The sequence below is a fragment of the Apostichopus japonicus genome, chromosome 19 (assembly GCF_037975245.1).
Source record: "Apostichopus japonicus isolate 1M-3 chromosome 19, ASM3797524v1, whole genome shotgun sequence".
Lineage (NCBI taxonomy): Eukaryota > Metazoa > Echinodermata > Holothuroidea > Aspidochirotida > Stichopodidae > Apostichopus > Apostichopus japonicus.
Window position 1 is genome coordinate 20,374,247 of NC_092579.1, and position 23,501 is coordinate 20,397,747.

General features: G+C 39.1%; 3 protein-coding genes across 3 annotated transcripts; 2 read left to right on the plus strand and 1 right to left on the minus strand.

Moving 5' to 3' along the window:
* Nucleotides 1-2,719: 2,719 nt before the first annotated feature.
* On the plus strand, nt 2,720-8,527 carry LOC139959943 (uncharacterized). The gene is made up of 3 exons (XM_071957888.1): nt 2,720-3,629; nt 5,153-5,516; nt 7,067-8,527. Exons 1-3 carry the CDS (start codon nt 3,521-3,523, stop codon nt 7,554-7,556), a joined length of 963 nt encoding a protein of 320 aa, XP_071813989.1. The 5' UTR covers nt 2,720-3,520; the 3' UTR covers nt 7,557-8,527.
* A 1,698-nt stretch (nt 8,528-10,225) lies between these two features.
* LOC139959946 (uncharacterized) lies at nt 10,226-16,174 on the plus strand. Its single transcript, XM_071957892.1, has 4 exons — nt 10,226-10,383; nt 11,401-11,520; nt 14,265-14,643; nt 15,307-16,174. Exons 2-4 carry the CDS (start codon nt 11,412-11,414, stop codon nt 15,734-15,736), a joined length of 918 nt encoding a protein of 305 aa, XP_071813993.1. The 5' UTR covers nt 10,226-10,383; nt 11,401-11,411; the 3' UTR covers nt 15,737-16,174.
* A 1,855-nt stretch (nt 16,175-18,029) lies between these two features.
* Nucleotides 18,030-23,501, minus strand: LOC139959945 (uncharacterized). The gene is made up of 2 exons (XM_071957891.1): nt 22,823-23,501; nt 18,030-20,895 (listed from the first exon to the last, which is right to left on the minus strand). Exon 2 carries the CDS (start codon nt 20,865-20,867, stop codon nt 18,339-18,341), a length of 2,529 nt encoding a protein of 842 aa, XP_071813992.1. The 5' UTR covers nt 20,868-20,895; nt 22,823-23,501; the 3' UTR covers nt 18,030-18,338.

Below are 23,501 nucleotides of genomic sequence, written 5' to 3' on the forward strand. Positions count from 1 at the left end.
GTTAGATTTTCTCAAATGTCCTGCATCGCCCTCTGACTGCATCAGTCACGCAGACCAGGCGCGTAGCGAAGGGGGGGGGGGCGAAGGGGAACCCCCCTTGAGCATATTTTGTTTTATGATATCGATAGTAATTTCAAAATAGAAACTGCTTAGATGTAACTTACAAGGCCTGGGAAGTGCCATTTCCAGAGATCTGGGAGGAATTTTCGGCCACAATTTTCGTGTGCGCTTCGCGCTAACTCACGGTGGCGCTTCGCTTAGATAGTTTGCGTACAGGCTTCGATCGCCCCTCCCTTGGGAAATTCCTCGCTATACGCGCCTGACGCAGACGCCATAAGATCTAGTTTCCATGCACACATCCAACCAACTTCGAAGTCCATTGGGCTTCGGAGATATCAATACACTGTTGTGTCCACGCAAACACACTCACAGATTTGACTTATGGGCCCCTACACACCCCTCCCCTCCAATATGACATGTTCACCCCATGTTAATTGTGTTAACAATGGGTACCCCATTAATGCACACAGTTTCAGTGTCACACGTGATGTGAAGTGGGGCAATAATTTTAGTATAGTATTTCATATACACATTGGCGATAGAGTACAATATCCCATTCCCAGACATGCAGGGGGGAACGATAGTGGGGGGGGGGGGGACTGACACCTAAAAGAATAATTTGAGTTTGATATTAGTCTCTCGATACTTGAAGTATCGTTTTTGAAAACAATAGGAGAAGGGGTTATTATTGGTTGGTGTGGAACGCGAAGAAGTTTGCCAAGAAATGTTAACAATAAAAGTCTTGAAGGCCTCCTTACCACAGCAAAACTCTTCTATATAGTGGCTGTATTGCAGGGTGAGTAGAGGGGTGTTAGTATAGGGGTGGGGTGGCAGGGTAATATTTATAAAAACCATATACTTCATGTTAATAGTGAATTCAGCATATTGATGAACGGACGATGGCATAGTGTTGTCAAATGCCCACATGGTGTCACGGTGTGATAGGATTCTATACATTTCAGGCGGAGGTTGGGTGATTGAATGGGAGGAGGCGTTGTCGAGACCGATTCACAATTTTTGAGAACAACGGAAGTGGGTTATAGGCCTATATCGAGCACCCACGTGGAAACAGAGATGAGATTAACAAGATTTGATGAAAGCATTTCAATTGTAAACGCACTCAAAATGACCAGGCAGTTGCGACGCGGGTTGTAAATGTTTAGTACACTAGACCGATGCCTTCCATAATGAAAGAACATAACAAAGAAATATCTTTTAGCCTACATTTCATAAAATTGGACGGATTTACTTTCAATCCACTGTACATGTCGCGTTATGGAAAATATTTCATCGAGGTGGGGTTTTCGACCAACAGTTGTAGAAACATTTTCTCCACAAAGTAAGTGTCACGTTTTCTGCCATCTAAACATCCCTTTAACATTTTCCCGTCAGTTTAGTTTAAAGGCAAAGTAATTGAAGACATGGTTTCTTAATTTTGGTGAATTTTCTTATCGGTATTACTCAGTTTTTTGTTACATTTCCTTAACAATTTTGTTATTTTTCTTGCTACTCTATTTTAATAGATCTGATAAATCCATTCTTATGAATACCTTGTCCTAACAATAGGAATACTAGGAATTAAACATGATAAAATTTGTCTTGTTTTCATCTACCTCATAAGACTTCTATTGTCTTTCTCGAATTTCAACGAAAAAAGGCAAGTTTTTACGTTTCAACGTAAAGCTTACAAAAGTTACTAATTTGGACTCAAATCTAGTCGAACATGTTTAATATCCTATTTTGTCATCAGTAGCATCTACATGACTAAATTTATTTTTGTGTAAAAGTAAGTTGGCCGACGTTTCGATCCTATAGCAGGATCTTCTTCAGAGGCTAAATGACAACAGTAACAGAAGGGACATAAACACGCACATAATACAGACAGGTTAATGAGCATGGTGAACACAAAGAGATAGATGTATAAGGGGATTAGTAGACAAGGGATGGAGAGAAGAAAGCAACAGGGAAAGAGGAGAGGTAGGAGATAAACAGTGGAAGAGAGCTGTAAGAAGAGGAGTGATGTGGGTGAGGGGGGGGGGGCAGGTTAATGTGTCTTTGTCCTTCTCCAGTTTATTCCATACCCCCTTCTCTTAATCCTCTCTCTGTCCCTCCACTGTTTATCTCCTACCTCTCCTCACGGATTTTATCTATGTGTTCACCATGCTCATTAACCTGTCTGTATTCTGTGCGTGTTTTTGTCCCTTCTGTTACTGTTACTTGTCATTTAGCCTTTGAAGAAGATCCTGCTAGGATCGAAACGTCAGGCCAACACATTCCATAACACATGCTCTCTGCAGGTGGATAAGCAGTTTGCTAACAGTTTTATTTTTTTTAAATTCTTCTCTATAAAACACGGGACATTATCTTATCTTCTGTCCCTCACGTTTTTATAACATCTGTATACGCCACATTGAATTATTTCGTCTCAATGCAACTGGTGTTAATATCTGCTAATTAACATATTGTTGGTACGTATTCGATTATTCAACTGGTAAGCACCCCTGCTTGGTTTTTCTCTTTAATTATTCTCACCCCACCCGCCCCCCTCCACCCCACCCCCAATAAGGTCATTGCGTAGTTAAACTAACATACCAAGCCTGCTATCCTTTGTATACACGAAATCGATGGTAGCTATCAGCGGAGATTGATTACTATAGTTTACTTAACGTTCAAGCTTTCAAGAGAATAAGAGGTATCTTTAACCTTTGTTCTTATTTACCTATTGACAATTAAGCTTTCAAAATCAATTGTTTGAACTCAAGAGTGTAAATGTTAAGTATCAAATTAGCCATCTCTCAACGCGACGGATGCCAACAACGTGAGAGATTAGATGATGATTGTGTATAATAAGGCTCGAGGATCTACAAATAAAATGAATAGTATACCGATATAAACGGTATGTTAAACGTTTCCACGCCCTTCCGATCTGATACAAAGTGCACCTAGTTTTAAACTAGAGTTATTTTTTTTTATTAATAACTTACTATATATTCTTTCAGATAAGTCGTACATCTTGCCATGTTAGTGAATTCCATAAAAAAAAATATTGTTATATTAAATTAGTGAACGTAACTGTCTTCTTCGAATCGGATAATGTACATGTATACGGATCTTGCTGACGAGATTTAATTTGTTTTCCTGTACTAAAGTCATCTGGTTATAAATTTACCAGTTTCTAAGACCTTGAAAACTGCAGAAGTTTCCACTGACTTTGACTGGAGGAACAAGATTCTTTTGACTTCCGATTTAGAGTGTTTAAAGTTCTTTTATGGAATTAAAAACTTTCTCTTGGCATACCTCAAGAAAAATGTTGAGCAATATTTTGACGAATTGAGCTATATGCCCGCAAGTATCCATTTGTCATTGTAATTATAGAATTATGACTATTATAAACTCAAATGGTGAATGACTTTGAAACAAAGTGCAGGTATCTTCATCCCAAACTTCAACAGCTGACGATATGTCTCGGGACCCTCTTCATGTTTTTCTTATTCTCTTTTCTCTTCTCGTAACATTATTCTCTGTGGTGCTTTGCTCGTTAGCATATTTCGCAGACAACAGTGAATCCAGTAAGTATATTAGTATACCATAATTAACAAATATAGCCTACACCCTGTGTTGTGTACCTTTCCCTATATGCAAACTTACTATAGGTCGTTGCTATAGAAAGTATGTCTTTGTTAACATCCGCTGTTACAGCTTCCAAAACTGTACTATTATAAGAAGAAGCTCAGTGGCGGAGCTAGGGGTATTGGTCAGGGGGGGGGGCAAGAATGGTCTGTAGGGGCGCTTTCAACACTATCTAAGCGGAGCGCCACCACAGGTTGGCGCGGAGCGTACAGAAAATTTTTGAGTAAAGATACTCCCTAGATCGCTGGAAATGACCCTTTCCGGGCCTTGCTAATTTGCAGATAAACAAAGAATAAATAGGTGTCATCGCCATTTTGTCAGAAAATTACACCAACAGAATATGACAAATGTCAATAGGTAGACGAGAGCGCAATAAAAAGTCAATAATCGCGAATAAGTAAAAAGTAGTAAAAAGCTGAAAAGGGCGCAAGCAGTCCATTTGAGTCCGTCAGGGGGGGGGGGCATTCGCCCCCCTGACTGTATGGACGCTCCGCCACTGAAGAAGCTGAATTGCTACAAGTGCCATGTAATCATGACGTTGCTATCCGTCATGGATTATCTTATGGCAAATATCTTTATGAAGATCACATGTATTTATTGTCGACTTCTCGTGCAGGCGATGTTCAAATTAAATGGACCACTAATCAATGGGCTTTCAACTTTTGAAAACAAAGATAAAATGGTGAATTGTGAAAAAGTGTGCATATTTCTGAATAATTTATCCCTTTTAAAAATCATGGGAATTGATATTGCATACTTATTGTATTATACTTTCACCATGCAATGGGTACTTAAGATGCAATGAAGACTTCTGGCAATTTCAGAGGTAGTGGAAATCATTAACATCATTAAAACTAAGGATATTCAACAGTTAAACTTATATGCATAACATTTTTATACAGGGCATTTTCTAACAGAATGTTTAACAGTTGCTTTCAATTTCTTGATCCTCCCAAAAGACCGCCTCCTGTCCCTAACCTGCCTCTAGTCTACTTCCCTCTTCCAGTCACAATCCCTCGTCCAGTTCATGTCCCCCCTCAGTCCCCTCACCGCCTAGACCCTTTCCGTCAATCCATCCACCCACGCTCTAACCGCCCCCCCCCCTTCCCTCAGCTTCAGTCCCTGTCCCGTCGTCCAGCCCACCATCTAACAAAATGAATGAAGCCGTCTTATTATAATACGGCATTTCGTTGTAAATTACCTGGTATTTAGAAGTAAGAAAAATCGATATAGATGAGCCCGAAGAAAATCAGTGCAGTTTGTACAATCATAATTATATTCCGCTATTATGGATGCCATTAATCATAGAACTATCTGCGTTGTAATATTTCATATATTCACTTATTACTGCAAGAACATTTCTGAAAATATCCGAACATTTTACACTTCCAGTGAAATGGTCATTATGATGTTATTTTTCTTTACAAAAAAACAACAACAACAATTATCAACCTTTCAACAGCCTGGTTCAAGAACAACAAGCAGGATGTGGCGTCTGTCTACCACACAGTAATAACACCATCAGCCTGGGTAAATGGTCTATGGGGACTGATCTACCTCTGGCAGGTTACATGGATTCTTCATCATTTATATACCATCTGCAAGAAACAAGCTGACGGTTACAATGAAGCAATATCAACGGGACTTGTAGCTACTTACACACTGGCGATTAGCATACTTAATTCGGCATTCTTCTGCTACGACCGGTACTATTTTATCGTTTATTTACCATTGCTCTGCATCACCAGTTTATTGTTTCTAACGTGCCTTGGAATACACGTATACAACGTTTCTAAACTCAGAAGAGAGTTTTTTCAAACTTTCAGGTAAGATGCTGCATATTTTGTCCACTGTTAATTAGATATATGTTATTATATTTGGGTGGTGGTTATACATATCCAAAGTTGCGCCTGCGCACTATGCATGGGATGTTATGGCATTGTCTGTAAATGAATGGGAGTCATGTGTGTTTGCTCAGTTACTCACACAAACTCAACTGTGGCTTTAATCACTGACACTAAAGTGGAAGTCACTGAAATATACCAAACTTTCATAATAGATCATGAAAAATAACACAGTTAATGTGAACGGATCCAGATACGATTTCTCAATTGTCGTTCCATCGAAAGCAGGGCGCCTTGAAGGTGGTAAAGCTGTGATATATTGACCATTGTTTCAACGCATCAGGCTCATAACGAAAGACTAATCACGCTATCAATAATTAAACACCTTGCATTTAAAACAAAGCAAGTGTTCTAACATTATGATACCATACACAGTATACTAAATAAGTGAATAACGGCGTCAGATAACATTTCAAACGTTGAGTTGATCTTTAGTGTCTGTAATCATCAAATTAAATAAACAATAACATAGAAACGAGATTATACATTTGGTTCAAAGATCGTATTTTGATGATACGATTAAATATATGTGCATATAGACAAACTATGTCTGTTTGTTAACATAGACAATGTGTGACAATTATTAACACAGAGGAAGTCTTCAAGCACGAAAAGTCCAAATTGGGTTCATGTTTGTGCATATAAATTATGTTACCTACTTCAGGTAGAAAAGAGTGTAATTTACCACCTTCCTCCATCTCCATCTCCCTCTTCTACAAATCCCACTTATAGTTCTCAGGAAATAATCTTTGGGATAACGTTAATCTCAAGCAAGAGATTTCAATGCCCTACAACTTTCCAATCCACAGTAATAATTAGCACACCATTGTTTACAAGCCTAATCAATATCTTAACCATGCCTCAGAATGCACCAAGTCATGTTTTTCCTTCTGACGAAGAACCCCCTGCAATGGAGTCAGCTTCAACGAACTCAGGGCCACAACTCCTTCTCATTCGAACCGACCTTGCCTTGAACACACGGGCGTAGGAACCGGGGGCTAGGGCGCCAGTCCCCCCAGTGAAAAATATGGAGGGGGCGGAAGTATCATTCCGCCCCCCCACTTCGCAAGTCAGGAAACCCCTTTTTCATTTCCAAATGAGAAAAAAATCTCATTTGGAGCACCAATTTGCATCTAAGGCCAGGTGAAAATGCAAAATTATATACAAAATGGAGTGGGTGGGTTGGTGTGTGCTATATTGCACCAAATTGCATCTGAGGCCACCTGGAAATGCAAAAAAAAATCCAAAGGGGAGGGGGAAACCCCTCCCTTTACACCCCTCCCCCAGGCCGGTCATCAGTCTTCAGCCCCCCCCCCCCTCCCCACTTAAAAGTACCTTCCTACGCCACTGCTTTGAACAATATTATGTTAGGATCAAAGCCAACAGTTCAGAAGTTACCATGATCTTTATATATTGAAATACTGTCATCTCCTTAATTTTCTAACACTCATCTTCAAATTGATTCGTTACAGGAGCAATTTCGTCCGGAGGCATGTCTTCTTCCAAAACGGAATGGCATTTATCTTTGCCTGGAGTGGTCTGGAAGCACTATTGTCTTTGGCGGTGATACTTGTGTACCAGACAGGACAAACTCAAAATGTATCTGGTGTTGTCAGTCTGAGTTTGCTCGTATTCTTCATGCTTATATCAGTGCTCGTTGAAAACAGTTTCCACGAAAAATTTGCAACCTACATCTTCGCGCACTGGTTGGTTGTCATCTGGCTTCTGATTGGTTGCCTGACTGAAAACTGGGATACTAGTTCCGCGACATGCATTGCTGTTATAGTAATCCTTTGTTTTTCTGTTGTTTATTTCTTGAGCAAGTCTTACCTTGCAATGCAACGGTACAGACGGATCAAAATTCCACACAGGAGCGCAACAGTTGCCCAAAAATATCCATCCAAAAATACCATGAGAGGAAATGAAAAAAGCGTTAAGCTAAGACAGCAGTTACAGTTTTGAAAAAAATAACTTGACGCCGACCGACAAAAACTTTCAAAATGTCATCATCTAATATCGTGCATGTAGACTGCTCTCATAAGTAGTAATCATTAGTTTATTTAGGTAGTGTAAACCCTTATGACAACCAAGGGCGTAGGAACCGGGGGGCTGGGGGCGCCAGCCCCCCCCCCCCCCCCAGTGAAAAATGTGGAGGGGCGGAAGTATCATTCCGCCCCCCCGCTTCGCAAGTCAGAAAACCCCTTTTTCATTTCCAAATGAGAAAAAAAAACTCATTTGGAGCACCAAATTGCATCTAAGGCCTGGTGAAAATACAAAATTAAGTTTACAAAATGGAGTGGGTGTTGAAGTGTGCTATATTGCACCAAATTGCATCTGAGGCCACCTGGAAATGCAAAAAAATCCAAAGGGGAGGGGGACACCCCCTCCCCTTAGACCCCTCCCCCAGGCCGGCCATCAGTCTTCAGCCCCCCACTCAAAAGTACCTTCCTACGCCACTGATGACAACAATGAAGTATGCAATTTAATTCAACATGTATACATTTAAAATATATGAAGGCCTGCGTATGATGTAATGTGGCGGTTTGTGTTTGCATCATATGGTTTGCATCAATCTGCCTTCTCCCGGACACTACATCAGGACTAGCTCATATGCTTTTTGAATGATTTTGTATTCATTTGTTTTATAACCTATATGGCTTTAAATTGATCTATAATGTAATTTCACTTCTCCAATCGCCTTACTCACTTTCGCGTTCGACAGTTTGTCCCGAAATGAAAGACTTCAATGTTTCGTCTCCTTATTCGAAGTTTTCATGTGTTATGTAAAATCATGTTTCTGATATTGTATACCTCAGCTTTCCTTTATTCAATCTTGCAAATGTATATATTTGATAATTGTTTTGGCTTATAACAGTAAACTAATAAACAACGGTTTTAATTGTTGATTTTCTGGACACAATGAATTGCATGTACTTTTATTCACCAACGTGGACGAAATAAGTAAAAAGCCAAGAGTTTTTAAAGTAATCTATACGTGCAAATTGCGTATAACGACAGATTCAGGGATATGGGTGGCGCCGACCCACCATCCCCAACCTCCCATTCCCCTGTCCCCCTTTCCGTGGGGAGGAGCCATGGTTTTTAAAAGAAGGGTTATGACCATGAGGTCGTTGAAACCGACTCCCATGTAGCACTTGATATGGTGCATTTTGAGGTACACTTAGTCTATAAATTAGGTAATTATTTTTACACCCAAGGGTTGTGTAAAAATACACTATATCTAATATTTATCTACAGGGGGGGTGTCAGTATTGAAAGGGGGAACTGGTGTGTACACTCCCTACCCTCTAGCCCTGGATCGGCATCTGATCCCTTTGTTTATAGTCAGATGATCTTACCGATACGATATAGGCAGGGTTATGTGTAAGTATAGGTAACACCTCCCTGTTACAGCAAGTTAATCAACTCATCGCTCAAATTAAGAGGGCGCTGATACAGAAATGACAGGGAACTAATAAACTGTTACTTTATCTCCACAGTGACGCACAACTGTATATACCCTTCAAGCGCAATTTTCAAACGACGCAATGTAAGTTTATTTTTCGTCGGTTTTGCAACAAGTTCTGACTAATTTACGTGTTTGCTTTTCTATACGGTACACTAGCAGTCTAAATCAGAAATAGATATGGTTCCACATCACTGGAACTAAAGGCTTATGTAAACAAGAGTCTATACCGATGCAGTTTGAGAATTTCAGAAATTTCTCCAAGAGAATAAATTATTAACAGAGCCTTAGGTTGCAGGTCCCCAGTTCCCCCCACAAATAACATTTCTATATGATGGCGCGATTCCAATTTTAAAGATGCCCCTTTCGTTCGAAGACGTGTGCAATCTAAAACACGTGAGGAATAACTCACATGGCAGGTTGGATAGTAAGATGCATTTAATTATTTACAAAATAAAGTCAACTTAACCGATCGTTATCACAGTTAACCACATACACTGTGAAATATTTCAACAGTTTAAGAGTATCTTTGGGGTCAGGTATTGCCTAACAATGCAACTGTGCTACAATTTAGTTACCGGTAGTCAATGGTATCCTGCAATATCAGATATTCAGAGCGGGGATTGGCCGGGGGGGGGCTGGGTTCTTTGCGTTAGCGACATTGCAACATACATTAAAATACCTTGTAGCGAGCTTACTCAAAATATTATTGAGTGGAATATGATCAAACAAAGAGAACTTGGCAGTCAAGTTATTTTTCAGAAATGATCCGTTAAATTTCCACAAACACACAGAAAAAGGAGAAAATAGTACGAATGACCTGGACAATTTATGAATGGGGAGACTAAACTATGTTATTTACCTCATCTCTAGAAAAAAAGGGAAATAATTTTCATATAGGTCGAGGCACGGATGTCTGAAGCAAAATATATACGTGTCTCCGATTTCCCCCTCCCCATCATAAATAAATACTATATTTATATAACTATGTATATATAACTGTTCATACATTCCATCTGATTGGTCCGTTAACTATTATTTTCAACTTTTTACGCTGGACATTAGTTGTTACGTGTTAATGTCCACTATCAGCATCCGTATGGTAATATATTTGCATAAGTGCTACTAAGCTTAAAATGGTCGTTATCATCTTCCGTATGGTGATATAATTGTGTCGGTTGGGTGATTTTTGTTGCCCCAAAATTATACAAGCTGAACAGTATAGTTTCATTGTTTAAGTTTATTGACCAGACTAGAGGTGTGCCGCGAACAGTAAACCACAACATATAGGCCTACATATACAGACTACCCGGTTATAACACGGTAAGTTGGAAAACCATATCTCTCTTAAGTTTTCTTGCCAAGGGTGAACTGTATTTTATGACGTAATTGATAACGTATGCACCTCAGGATGTACTGCGAAAACTCCTGGAAGTATACTGCAGGGATGGAATTTCAATAGCAGATTATATCGTGTTTGCATATCATATTTAAACGGCAAAGGATATCAGACTATATACAACTTGCTATAATGCTAATACCACTCTTCACTGCAGTACTCTCATATCATGCTTCGAAGCACTCGTACTGACAGTATGTTCGTAAGATATCTCTAAGTAATAGACACAGGATGGTGCATTGCTTATATAGATACCACAATTACAGTTATGTTCATCCGATCTAAAAGAAAGACATCACATGACCTAATGTAAAAGCTTGTTTTGGCATATTCATTTAATTGGCGAAAAGTCAAACTACAAAATGCATACGAGGGAAAATCTGGGCAGAAACTGATGTACTAGGGTGTTGGTGAAACAGTGACATCCGATATTTCAAGTAAAGTTATATACCTGAAAGCATGAAGTGTGCAAACATTTTTAATTTTATGCCGTAATGTTGTTACAATGTGACAATTAAGGTAATTTTTTTCAACTGACTATTGTACATCCGTCTCACATCACTATGACTTGAACTTACCATATACGTTACGTAGTTACACAAGCCTATTAGCAAAGAATCACGTGGTACCTTGTTATAAAAGCCTTAAGTTCACAGACTATATATAATAATGATGACTTTGACCAAGTTATCAGTGTGATAGGACACGGAACCCTAAGTTCTTACAAAACAATGACAAATAAGGTATAGTGTGTTATTGGGCACAGTATTAAGTATATTGATATTAGGATAGCTTATCAATTTGTGAATGATTAAACAGTTTGCAATGGTTTGAAATTATTCACGGTTTTCGACACACAGTAATAAATTTCCCGATATTGTTAATCACACATATTAGTTTCATTTCATCAAGAGTCGTTGTTAATATTTTCTTCCCAGCAGATATAGTAGCCATGGCTCAAGACTTCCGTTTCGTTGCGTTATCTGTGGGCATCTTGTTGTTATTTGCCCTAACATTATTTGTAAACTACCTTGCTGGTGCTGGAGAGGAAGCCATAATTCGTAAGTAAATATTTGACATGTCTATTTAATAGACCTTAATGCCTCTCTCGTTTCTCATGAGAAAACTTGAAAAAAAAACTTGAAAAACAAATAGTTAACATGAAGAGAGTATTTGACCAGGAATGGGCACGGAATCTGATCCAGCTGGCCCACTGAGAAACTATTTAACAAATTAACGAACCCCAACGCTTTAGATTATATATATCATATTCCTGTGGTCATTAAAATGGAAATCAAACATAAGAAATTAACCCATGCGAATTGTCCATCTGTTATGTTCAATTATCCTATCTCAATAGCCTCTACAATGATGACAACTCCCTTGAAAGTACGAATAAGCTTTCATGTTTTACTGTGATATACGCTTCCGCGGACCGCAATGTATGGACTTTCAAAATCTCGCCGGTCTCAGAGAGTGCACGGGCTCGAGGATAGGAAAGTGCTACTGCTGTTATATCCCCCCCCCCCCCCACCCACCGCGCCCCCTTTCTACATACGCTTAAGGCCGGGTCATATCTGCGCGATTCAACACGCGATTCAACTCGCAACTAAAATCACGCGAATCAGAGAAGTTGCTTCTGAGAAGTTGCACTGATTAGGACATTGCTCTATATTGCAAATCAACCCAAATCGACGGCGCAACTTTTATTGCGCAACAAGTTGATACCCGTGTCTAACTACGCGATTCAACCTTCAATTGTATTGCGAGTTGAATCGCGCATATGTGACCCGGGCTTTAGAGGCCAGGCGATCACAGGAGAATCATGCAAAGGCGCAATCACACGCTAACGAATAGCTCATAGCGTGGTGAATAGCAAGGATCGACCCAGCGCGTTTGGCAAAGAAAACTTGGCCTTAACAAAGGCTAGATCGAGGACCGCATACGGTCCGCTGGCGGTACCATGCCCACTTGTGTCATATAGAGTTTAATACATTTTGCTTTCAAATTGGTAAAGTAAAGAATTGTTGATGGATTGTCCATGCTCATACGATGTGGCCGGATTTAAACACGCGTGTCACGTTGTTGGTAATAATAAGCGACAGATTATGCAGATACGAGACCAGTAATAATAGTCTTGTGTAAGCATCAGACTCGTTCTGTTCTATGTGTACAAGTGATGGAAATGTTGATAACAGATGTAACGCTTTCTAATGATTAACCTGCAGTCTTCTAAAGCGAAAGAAAATTCCGGCAGTGGATTTTAATTGAACTAGATTAAGAAGAAGAACTTGGCTTAAAGTTGTTGTTGAGTCTACTACAGTACTTTGTTTGTATAATCAGGACTATCTGTAATGCAGTGGCGTAGGAAGGTACTTCTGAGTGGGGGGGGGGGCTGAAGACTGATGGCCGGCCTGGGGGAGGGGTCTAAGGGGAGGGGGATTTTTTTTTGCATTTCCAGGTGGCCTCAGATGCAATTTGGTGCAATATAGCACACTTCAACACCCACTCCATTTTGTAAACTTAATTTTGTATTTTCACCTGGCCTCAGATGCAATTTGGTGCTCCAAATGAGATTTTTTTTCTCATTTGGAAATGAAAAAGGGGTTTTCTGACTTGCGAGGCGGGGGGGGGGGCGGAATGATACTTCCGCCCCCATATTTTTCACTGGGGGGACTGGCGCCCCAGCCCCCCGGTTCCTACGCCCGTGTGTTCAAGGCAAGGTCGGTTCGAATGAGAAGGAGTTGTGGCCCTGAGTTCGTTGAACGAAGCGGGGGCGGAATGATACTTCCGCCCCTCCACATTTGTCACTGCCCCCCGGTTCCTACGCCCTTGCTGTAATGTAATGTTGTGATTAACAAAAACAATGGGATCTATAACGTAGTTTAAAACAGCTGTGACGAAATATGACACCGTGTGTTGTAGGCCTAATTAGTTATAATGATGAGTGATTGCTTCAATTATAGAGTACCGTATAGTATGGCAATGATATAAATAATGTTCTACGATGGTAATATTTTTGTCACAATGAATTCTACTTATGTTGCATGCTTCTTTTAATACTTTAAATACTTCATTACGTGTAATTTTTAATGCGATATATTTAAGTGAATTGTCTGATGTTGGCTATGATTTAGTATCTAAATTTTGATTTGTATTAATACCCTTTATTAATCGGCTACTTTTTGGTGATTGTGCATGTCTGTCCTTCATCGGGATATCTTTTTGGCTATTACGGGTTTCTTGCATATTGCACATCTCATTTTTTTCATATATTGCCCGTTTGAAAAGTTAGCAAAATTCGTTTGTCCAATCACGTTATCCAGGAGCTGTTCATGCTTAGTAGAAAATGGTCCAATGGTCTTCTTTGCTATACCGATGTGACAAATGTCTCCCATTTCCCTGCAGCACATAGCATCATAAATTTGTCAGTGGGTGACGATTAGTATAAATCATCTCGAGGGTGGGCTTGGGGGTGTCAGGCGGCTACAGTCCCTGGGACCGGTGTGATTTTGGGGACCCGGGAAAATATACGATAAAGTGTAAACTACTCTAATTTTCGTATTATACCCTATAAAGGAAAGGTCGCACGTACTACTGCGGGGATTAGGTAGACCTTAAGTAAAAGGAGGAAAGAGACAGAGAGCGAAATAGGCCCGATGATGTAATTGTCCCCTGGCCCGACTTGGCGCTAGGCAGCCCGGGTAAAATGAAGACGAAAGAATAATGGAGTCACTGCGGTATATAGTGAACAATTCACATTATACTGTTGTTTGATTTTGTCTCTCTTATTTTATATTTACAGCAATCTTTGAGACATCGATTGGTGAAGTGTCCGATAAATACACAACTCCAGTGACTCCAGCTAACTGGACATTCGCCATCTGGGGTTTAATTTATACTTGGCAGCTGGTACTTATAGCCTATGTCTTGTCAACGATTTGCCGAAATAATGACAACGATGAACCTCTGTACAAATATCCACCTGTGATAACGTATGGATTCCTGGTGGCCTATACCTTAAATCTCATTACCAATGCAGGCTGGTGTTTCTTCTTCTGTAACCAGAAGATGGTTTACGCACTCGTTATTATAGTTCTCTCGGCGGTGACGCTTTACGTAGCGCTCATCAATAACAGCATCCGGGTATTCAAGTTCTACGGAGACCTATACAAGACATACAGGTAAAATATGCCAGTTAATGTCCTTCTTAGCGACAAAGGTATAGTAAGCTTGTCAAGGGTGCACTCATCTATACTACATGCTGTGGGTGGGGGGGGGGGGGGCTTCCATTTGCAGTGAGAATATTACCAAAATCCTAGTGTACTGTATATGTATATATATTTATTTGCGGTACAACTTGAAAAGTCGAAACCTCTTCCACATTGCTTCAAAACCTGCAAAATATAGCACCATTTTGCGTCTCAGCATCCTCTATTTCACCAAATTGCTCAACGGGAGGGTCTCCCCCTTCCTTAAACCCCTCACCATTGACGACATGACGTCTTAGTCCTCCTGCCCCCTCCTAACCGCACCGCTCAAGATATGGTGGTTGGTAAACCAAACCCAGCTTGAGATTTTTGAAGCAATATGCCTAGACTATGTATTTAACTGTAAATTACATAAATATACGAAGATCGTGGTATGTACTATTTAGCCTGGTGAGCCACATTGGGATTATCTAGGAACGAAAAACACGCCATTGATAATTAAAAAGTTTGTCATGTACAAGTTGCTGGTGGCGGAGTTACAAAACAGTTTTCAGGGAATGTAAAATATGTCTCCCCTATAATGACGATCTTAGATTGAATTGATTGATTTGAATGGGTTTGATTTTGTTTCTTCAGGGGAGATCTGATTGCCAACTACGTGATTATTCAGAATGGAATCTCTCTCTATTGTACCTGGTTAACCATTGCGTCACTGATCAGTCTCTCTATTGTACAAATATACCTCCTTGGCGTCGACGTAAAGACATCGGGTACCATCTGTTTCACCGTCCTCGCAGTGGTGATAGTACTACTCGCAATCCTGGAGAATACGCTGCTGGAACCATATCTTGCAAACGTATACACTTCTTGGCTGGTCGTGATCTGGGCTCTCTCTGGTAACCTTTCAGCCCACTGGAATCCATCGGACCTTAATGCCATATTCGCGGTAGTCTTACTCGCGGTAGCAGTCGTTGCCTTGGCGACCAAAATTGGTTTAAGGATATTCAAAAAATCATATGGTTCAAATTTTAAGACTACAGGCGTTGAATACAAATCTTTCTACTAGTCTAAATGGTTGTTAACATTAAGCAGTTAATTTGGTATCACGGTTAATTTTAGTGCACATTGATTGTTTGTTTTTTAGTTTTGTGTATAAACTCGTAAGCTTATGAGAATGAACCATAATAAATATCTTTGATAGACCATAAGGACCAGCATTAAGGCGATCTTTGTTATGTTGGCATGATAGTACAAAGCCTTATATACAATGGAAGTTAACATATTAATTACGCCAGCTTATCAAATTGCATAATTGAAATCAAATTGTATATTTCCTTACCATATCTTGTCGTATCGGTTATACTCATAAATCTACACTTAGTCTTTTCCATAGCAGCTGAAGCTACATTTTGGCTTGTTTTAAAATGTATAGGCTACATGTTTGTTTGGAAAGTGAAACCCCTGAATTCAGGTCGACTTGACCTGTCGTTTTCATATTGTCATACGTGTCATATCACGTGCATAAGTCGCATTGGACCAGTCGTTGCTTCATCCAGGAATCTGATTTTAACGACGATAATTGTTCATTGTCCAAAGAGTTTTAAATTAACATATAATTGATATTCATAATAAAGCAAGAGAGGCAATTGCATTTCATTTTTTTTTTTTTTAGAAACGACAGGCTGGCTTTATCAATCATATTTTTTATCGTGCAGCCTTCATATATGATTGCACTATGTAAAAGCATATACCGTGAGCAATTGCTTCATTGTGGTATCGAAAATTATAGTTAATTGGACAGTTTTGCAAGTGTCTGTTAATGTTATTATCTTCCTTTTGATGGATAATATATAATGATTGATGACTGAGCATATAAAGTAATCTTAAGCTTGTGTATCCGCAGTTTTTCTTTTCCGTATTTTTATGTATGCCGGCCAGTCTTTGTACGAATGCTTTCTTCTCAGTTGAGTAAAAGGATTGTTTTTGCAGAAATGTTAGCAGTTATTTTCTTTCTATTTGCAGAGCAGTATCAACTTCACAATTCACTCGAATACAGAAGCTCTAATGTCTCTCCACCTTTCGCAATTCGTGTATATAATCGCAACTTCAAACAAGACCGAAATCCAGGAAGTTCCGTATCTCATTGCTACACCACTTTAATGAATAATTACTTATGACTTTTTAACTACTTATACCTGCAAAGGTTATAATGTCAATTCAATATTTTTCTATGAAGTTATGGCTCGAAATTACTTTCACTTAATTTGGCTTTTGACCTCTGACCTTCGAACTTAAGAAGATTTTTTGACATAACATTGTTGATGTAACAAAGAAACTCAAACTGACAGTTTTGTTTTACCCCTTTTCGCAGACATGGACCTCCATGGTCACCCCATCGTGAATGACCCCCTATAGAATCGCTATTAAGGAACGTTACCTATTACCATGACAACCGTTGTCAAAGTATTGCATTACACTGGAGGAGACATTGCGTCGAAACATACAAGGTACACTACACAGTGCAAAAGTCAGTTGGAACAGATATATTTAACACGTTTCGGTTTTTCAAACCCTTCAACAAATTATAGCTATACATACAACTGCATCAACTTAATGAGATACTTACTACTGATAAAGAAGTGTTTTCAGTACATTCAAGGAAGAAAAAGAAAGAATTAATCAAGTACAAAGTACACGTATAGAAACAAAGCGAAATCTACATAACATCCTATCGAATAACATCATCTCGTCGGAATCCTCGGACAATTTGAATAAACGCAAATTTGAAAGCTCGAACCATATTTATTGGCAACTGTGACAGATTTGCATCACAAGATAGATTGATTTCGCTCGCTAACAATCTTGACGGATCACCACCCCCCCCCCCCCCCACCACGGATCACCACCCCAATGCCAGACCGATGTTAACTAATTTTCACGTAAACATTTGTTCTCTAAGGGTGACCAACTTTGCAGGTAATCCACATATGACTTTTGCTTAAATTACCTATCAAAGAATGTAATGTTCTGAACATAACTTAAAAAATAAACAACTTAAAACATTTCTACTATAGAAAGGATGTTGCAGTACATTTTTTTATGTGTATGTACTTATTGTAACAAGAAGCTGAAGAAGAAAAAAACAGTCATCTATATTTTTTCTTTAATTTGCTCAAAATGTACAGTTAATTCTGGAATATTAATTTAATATCCACTTTAACTTCTTCGTATTATACGAAAAATTGCCGACCTTTGACTCTATTTAAAAAACTCAGGCATAATTTTAAAAAAAACTAGGAACAAAAGCTTGATCTATATATTCCTCTAGTTTGTTAAAGATTTGGAAAGAAAACGTTACCGTAAAACTCATGGATATTTGACTGATGATAATAGGAAGAATCATGGTTAAATAACGTCAGAATGCGTATAGAGAACAGAAAGCTGAGGAAATGTTTAAAAAAGTTACGGGAAAGGTGTCAGTGTAGGAAACTAGCCGTCGTATAGATCGTTAACCGAATTTAGCTTTTATTTTGCCTTCCGATTTAATACCTAACTCAATATCATCTGCTTCTATCGTGTGGTTCAAATGTCCATCTTTCAGATCAAAGGGAGCATCTAAACGTGAACGTTACTATGTATGTATTATTAACACAACAAGTAAATTATTGCTAATATTTTCTCGGAGATGATCGTCGTGAGGTTTTCCTTTCTTTATCATCATCTGATGTTTCGAACAACTTACTGACACCATATGCAAACAAACCAACAGCTATGGCACCGCCAGTCCATAATAGTTGATTCACATCTTCATCTTCCTTCCTACATTGTGCCTGAGTTTGTTGGTACCTACTCTTTGTCTCTTCGTAAAATTCATCGACGCCCACACCCCTGGCCGACTGTTTGAACTCTCTCAAGATTTGGGAATGAATTCTTTTAACACTGTCTTCGCTTCTCTGTGATGAATTTTGGAGTGTGTCATCAAGACGGTAGTCTCTTTCAAGCCGTACTATCTGCTTTCTATGATCCTCTCTTGATATTGCATGAATTTCAAAAATTCGTGTATCAAATATGCCTTTCAATTTCCACGTTAACGTCTGCAGTGATTTTTCACACACTTCGGACGGACATCCTGTGCAGTAAAACTTAAATCGTTCCTTTGCCTGACCAAGACAGGTTCTGTCAGTTCTGTACAAATATTCCTCCGAACAAGGCAACGGTAAATTATATAACTGTTGAGTGTAAAACTCTTTTGCCTTGTGCATTCCTCTCTGAATAAGTGTTCGTTGACTCTCTTCAATCAATGTTTCAACATCTTCAACTGCCTTCTTCCGTACATAGTGTGACCTGGGTCCAACCGCCCCACTGTCGTAGTGGTTGAGAACTCGTTCAAATCCGTCCTTTAAATCTTGAATGTTGCTCCCAGTTCCTAAGTTATCGATGATTGGTTTCAAGTGTTCATTTCTCAGTGACCGCATTAGGTCGTCACATGACTCCTGTGAGAGCCGGCTGTTATTATCAGCAATTATAGACTTCTCATTCTCAATTTCAGTTAAAAGTTGTGATCGTCTATCAGATATAAGACGATTTCCATCATTTCCAATCATGTTAGTGTAGAAGCTTTCCGCTTTCGAACAAGCAGATCTATGCAATTTATTAAGCTGTCGGTTTGAACATGGTACTTTCAACTTACGTATTTCATCTCTGTATAAAGAAACGGCCTGTTCGAAGAACTTTTCAGACAATATATTTCCAGCGCGTTCTTCAAACTCGGATACTAATGATTCTAGTTCGTTCAACATAACCATTTTTGCGGGTCCTCTCGCGGATTTCTGGTACTCTTGAAGAGCCCCCTGCCTTGCTTTTTTTACATCTTTCAAGTCAGCTACATTGGTCTGTTGAAGATATTTCGTTTTCATTTTCTTTTTTATCTTCTTACACAGGGAACGCGATAGTTCTTCATTCTTCACATGGCATGACCGGAGCTTTTCCTTTATCTGCGCGTTAAACTTTGCCGTGTAAAATTCGATGTCTGACGCAGAACATTTACCAGTTTTTGAAGATATAAGAGTCAATGTTTTATCTGTTGCGATTAAATGACATGCATCGACTTGCTCTTCCTCACAGGGCATTTGTATAGCTCTCATTTCATTAGCATAAAGCCTTTCGGCTTCCTTGGCAGCTGTAAGACAATCCCAGGCACTTTCCACATCGATGATACCGTTAGGAGTGTTGAGAACGTTCACGTATGCTTGCAGTAGATCAGCTAAGTCTCGTCCCTTCAACACTTTGCCCACTTCCCTTTTCACTTTTGCAGACTTGTTGATCTTTGTAGTAATATGCTGCATAGCATCATTGAATGTCGGATCGAGGTTTGAAATACCTTCAGGTGAATCTAGAGTTTTAATCACGACTGGATCAATGGACGGAAACGGCAAAGATTCAGCATCAATTTCACCAAATGTGTCAACCATTGACTTTCTGATCTGATTTCTTTGATCCGGTGAACTCGCGTTTCTATTTTGCAATATCGTTTCTTTAATGTAATTCGACCAAGTACAAGGCTTATTTTTGAGCTCTGGTTGAAGAATTGCATCCCTAATGAGCCAGAGAAAGTCGGGTAATGACGTGTTGGATTGGTGGGGCGTAGGCCGACCACTACGTTGTGGCAGTTTAGCCTTCTTAACAAATTCACTGAAACTGGCCAAGAATCCCAGCTTTAATAGATCATCGTAAGAAGGTGTACCTTGGCTATTGAAGATGAAATATGAACTTAGCAATAGACTCAGTGCCAGCAATTTTCTTTCCCATGTGTTATCTTCGTTACCGTCTGAAGTGTTAAGAGAACCAAGACCCTCCGTATCTAAGAAAATCAGTCTGGCTGGATGTCCGTTTCTCATCACAGTACATTCGGGAGAAGCAATCCATATGCCAGTGGTCTTTGATGTTGTCCCGTGGTGGACGTCGAATCTACCGCCATTTTGTATTTGTGATAGCAAAAAGGATTTACCGCTTCTGACTGGACCAGTTATGCAGACTACCACGACAGAGTGGTCAATACTTTTAATAATATTCAGACCTTCTTCACAGAGCTGTAGTTTGTTTCGAGGAGCTCCTTCATTTATGTGGATGCATTGTTCTTCCGCATCCCATGTTTGGTTGTCAGGGAGACACAGAGGAACGGCTTTATCTACAGCCATGATTACAAATCTTGACTTGTTCCAGAACCTGAAAAAAATAAAATATGGTATCGGTAAATATTCCCATTAAATTATATATAAATATACGTTGGTACATCACTTATGCGTTTGGACTGCAAATTTATCGTTATGACGTGTTAACTTTAAAAACGTGTTGTAAAGGGACTAACACATTGATATGATCTTCGAACAATCTTGTTTACCTTTCATGAGGTATAAGGGAATAAATTTGACACAACGAGTAAGCCAGCCGCTTTAACCTAAACATGTACTTCGTGACTAGATTTTGAAACCACATTAAAAAATAGATTTAAAAAATGTATGGACCGATGTGTAGAATAAGGTTACGTTCTCATAAACCTTAGGACTATCTCATAATGACACCAAAGTACCGTAATATGTCAACGCTATACAAACATTCACAGTTAGCGATAACACAACGGGGGTGATAATCCAGCATGAATAGTGAACTTTCCTTTACTATTATTTGACGCTTGGGTGAAGTATCAATTAAGGTTGCTGTGAAGTTTAGAATATACCGAGTCTATGCAATCAACGAGTGAATCGTCACTTGATTTGGTTTAGGCTTCATATTCATAGGTCGTTGTAACAACAAAGGAAGATTATAAAATAAAGGCGAAAAGGCTTTAATTCATAATTAGAAACAATTAGTCAATAGTCAGATGATAAAAGAGACAAGAATGAATGGTGAAAACATCCTCTACGTACACTAAGCCTTGTAACGCTGATATCAACTGCAAGAGTTAATTACCTTTAATGACACTTTTAACTGTAAGGTATGACAGGCAACGCAAACTACGTATCATTTTCATTGATATAGTCTTCTCTGTAAGTTGAATATCATCTACTAAAATGTCAGTTGTTTCATGACAATGGTAGACATAAGAATTAGGTCATTGCAGCTTCCACACAAGTCCACACAAATATGAAGTGTACAGGTTTGCTATACCACGTACGCTAAGCAGATACTCAGTGCTGTGTGAATACAGTCCTACATCATGAGAGCTGGGGCGTAGCTACGTGATTTATGAATGTGATATCCGCCATTTTATCGACCATAAGTGGTCAAATGTTTATCAAAAGTACCATGTTTGCGTAGGCCCATCATCGTGATTAAAAGAGGCAACCTTCAGTACGCACAAAATAACACTGCAGTTTTCACACCATTTAAAAAAATGTCTGCATATTTTGTCATCGATATCATGAATTCTACTTTGTAGAATCTACAGTTGTATTAGATTCAACAGTACTGAAAATTAAGTTTAACCATAGCTATACTACAAAACGTTTCATTGTACTGTTCGTTACGTGATGTATACAGTATTGCGATGCTCGGAACACTGCAAAGTTCGGACACCCGTAAGAAATACACGATTTCACCATGACAACCTATAGCAACAGCCAATTTTACGAAAAACTACAAAGCTACATTTATTTTCTCTCCAAAATGACCCGTGTGCAAAGTTGTCAATAAAATGACGGAGATCTATGAAGTCTGCTATAATTACTGAAAGCGCAACTCCGCCACCAATTTTATCACCAGCGCCACACTGTGGGTTGGGTGTCCGAACTTTGCAATACTCTAGCAAAGAAAAAGCAGTTGCACAATCACGAAGAAACTTCTTGGAAAGAAACGTGAAAACAGTTTGCAGGAAAGAAAGTTTGGCCGTGTATCGTAATATTATACACTTCTCCCACCATATCAAGTATATTTTCCAGTGATTAAGACCAGAGGATATAGTTTTGGCGTGTTTTAAGGCTTAGGTGTCCGAACTTCGAAGTGTCCATGCTACATGTACTCGGTGCTCCTACTTATTTGCGGCTACTTTGATTATACAGAAGGTCTTTCGTGATAAAATTCAAAAATAAAACGAACTGAGTACTTTATTTTCCATTCGACGGTTTCAAACTGAATAAAGCAAACTTTTACTCACCTGATAATCCGTCTTGAAGAAAATGAATTCTATGCGTCAAACTGAACCCAAAACGTGTAGTCAATGTAGCCTAGGCCTATGTATATCTCTCACATCTGGTATTTCTATAAGGTTGATGTGTTAGTTCTTATAATGATACCAAGATTTACACAGGAATAGATTTACAAAAAGGAAACAACGTTGCATCCGTACAGACAGCAATTCCTGTCACTTCCGGTAGATACGACGCAAATAAACTTGTAGCTGAATTGAAATTGAAGCTTTGACCAAGACTCCCGCTACGTGTATAGTATAGGTGTGTTATATTAACAGCACAGCTTACGCATAATTTCTCGTATCTGATATTATTCAAAAATATATCACTACGCACCTTGCCACCACCTCTACACTAGCCAGCTGGTTGGAAATACCCAATATTATTTAAAGAAGTATACGGCGCATGGTTCTATCATCATAGCGTGCAATAGAGCGGATTTTGCATACAATCGACGAGCAATTGACCAATCAAATGGCCGGAATATAATTAGGTGTTGTATAATTGGAAATACCCAACATTACTTTAATCGGGACAAATCTATGGCAACTTTAAGATGGCGTTGATATTACGGTATGCAGTAATCAACTTCTTTATAATGAACAGTTAAGGTATATTCGACGGCACCTTAGCCTTTCCGTACAT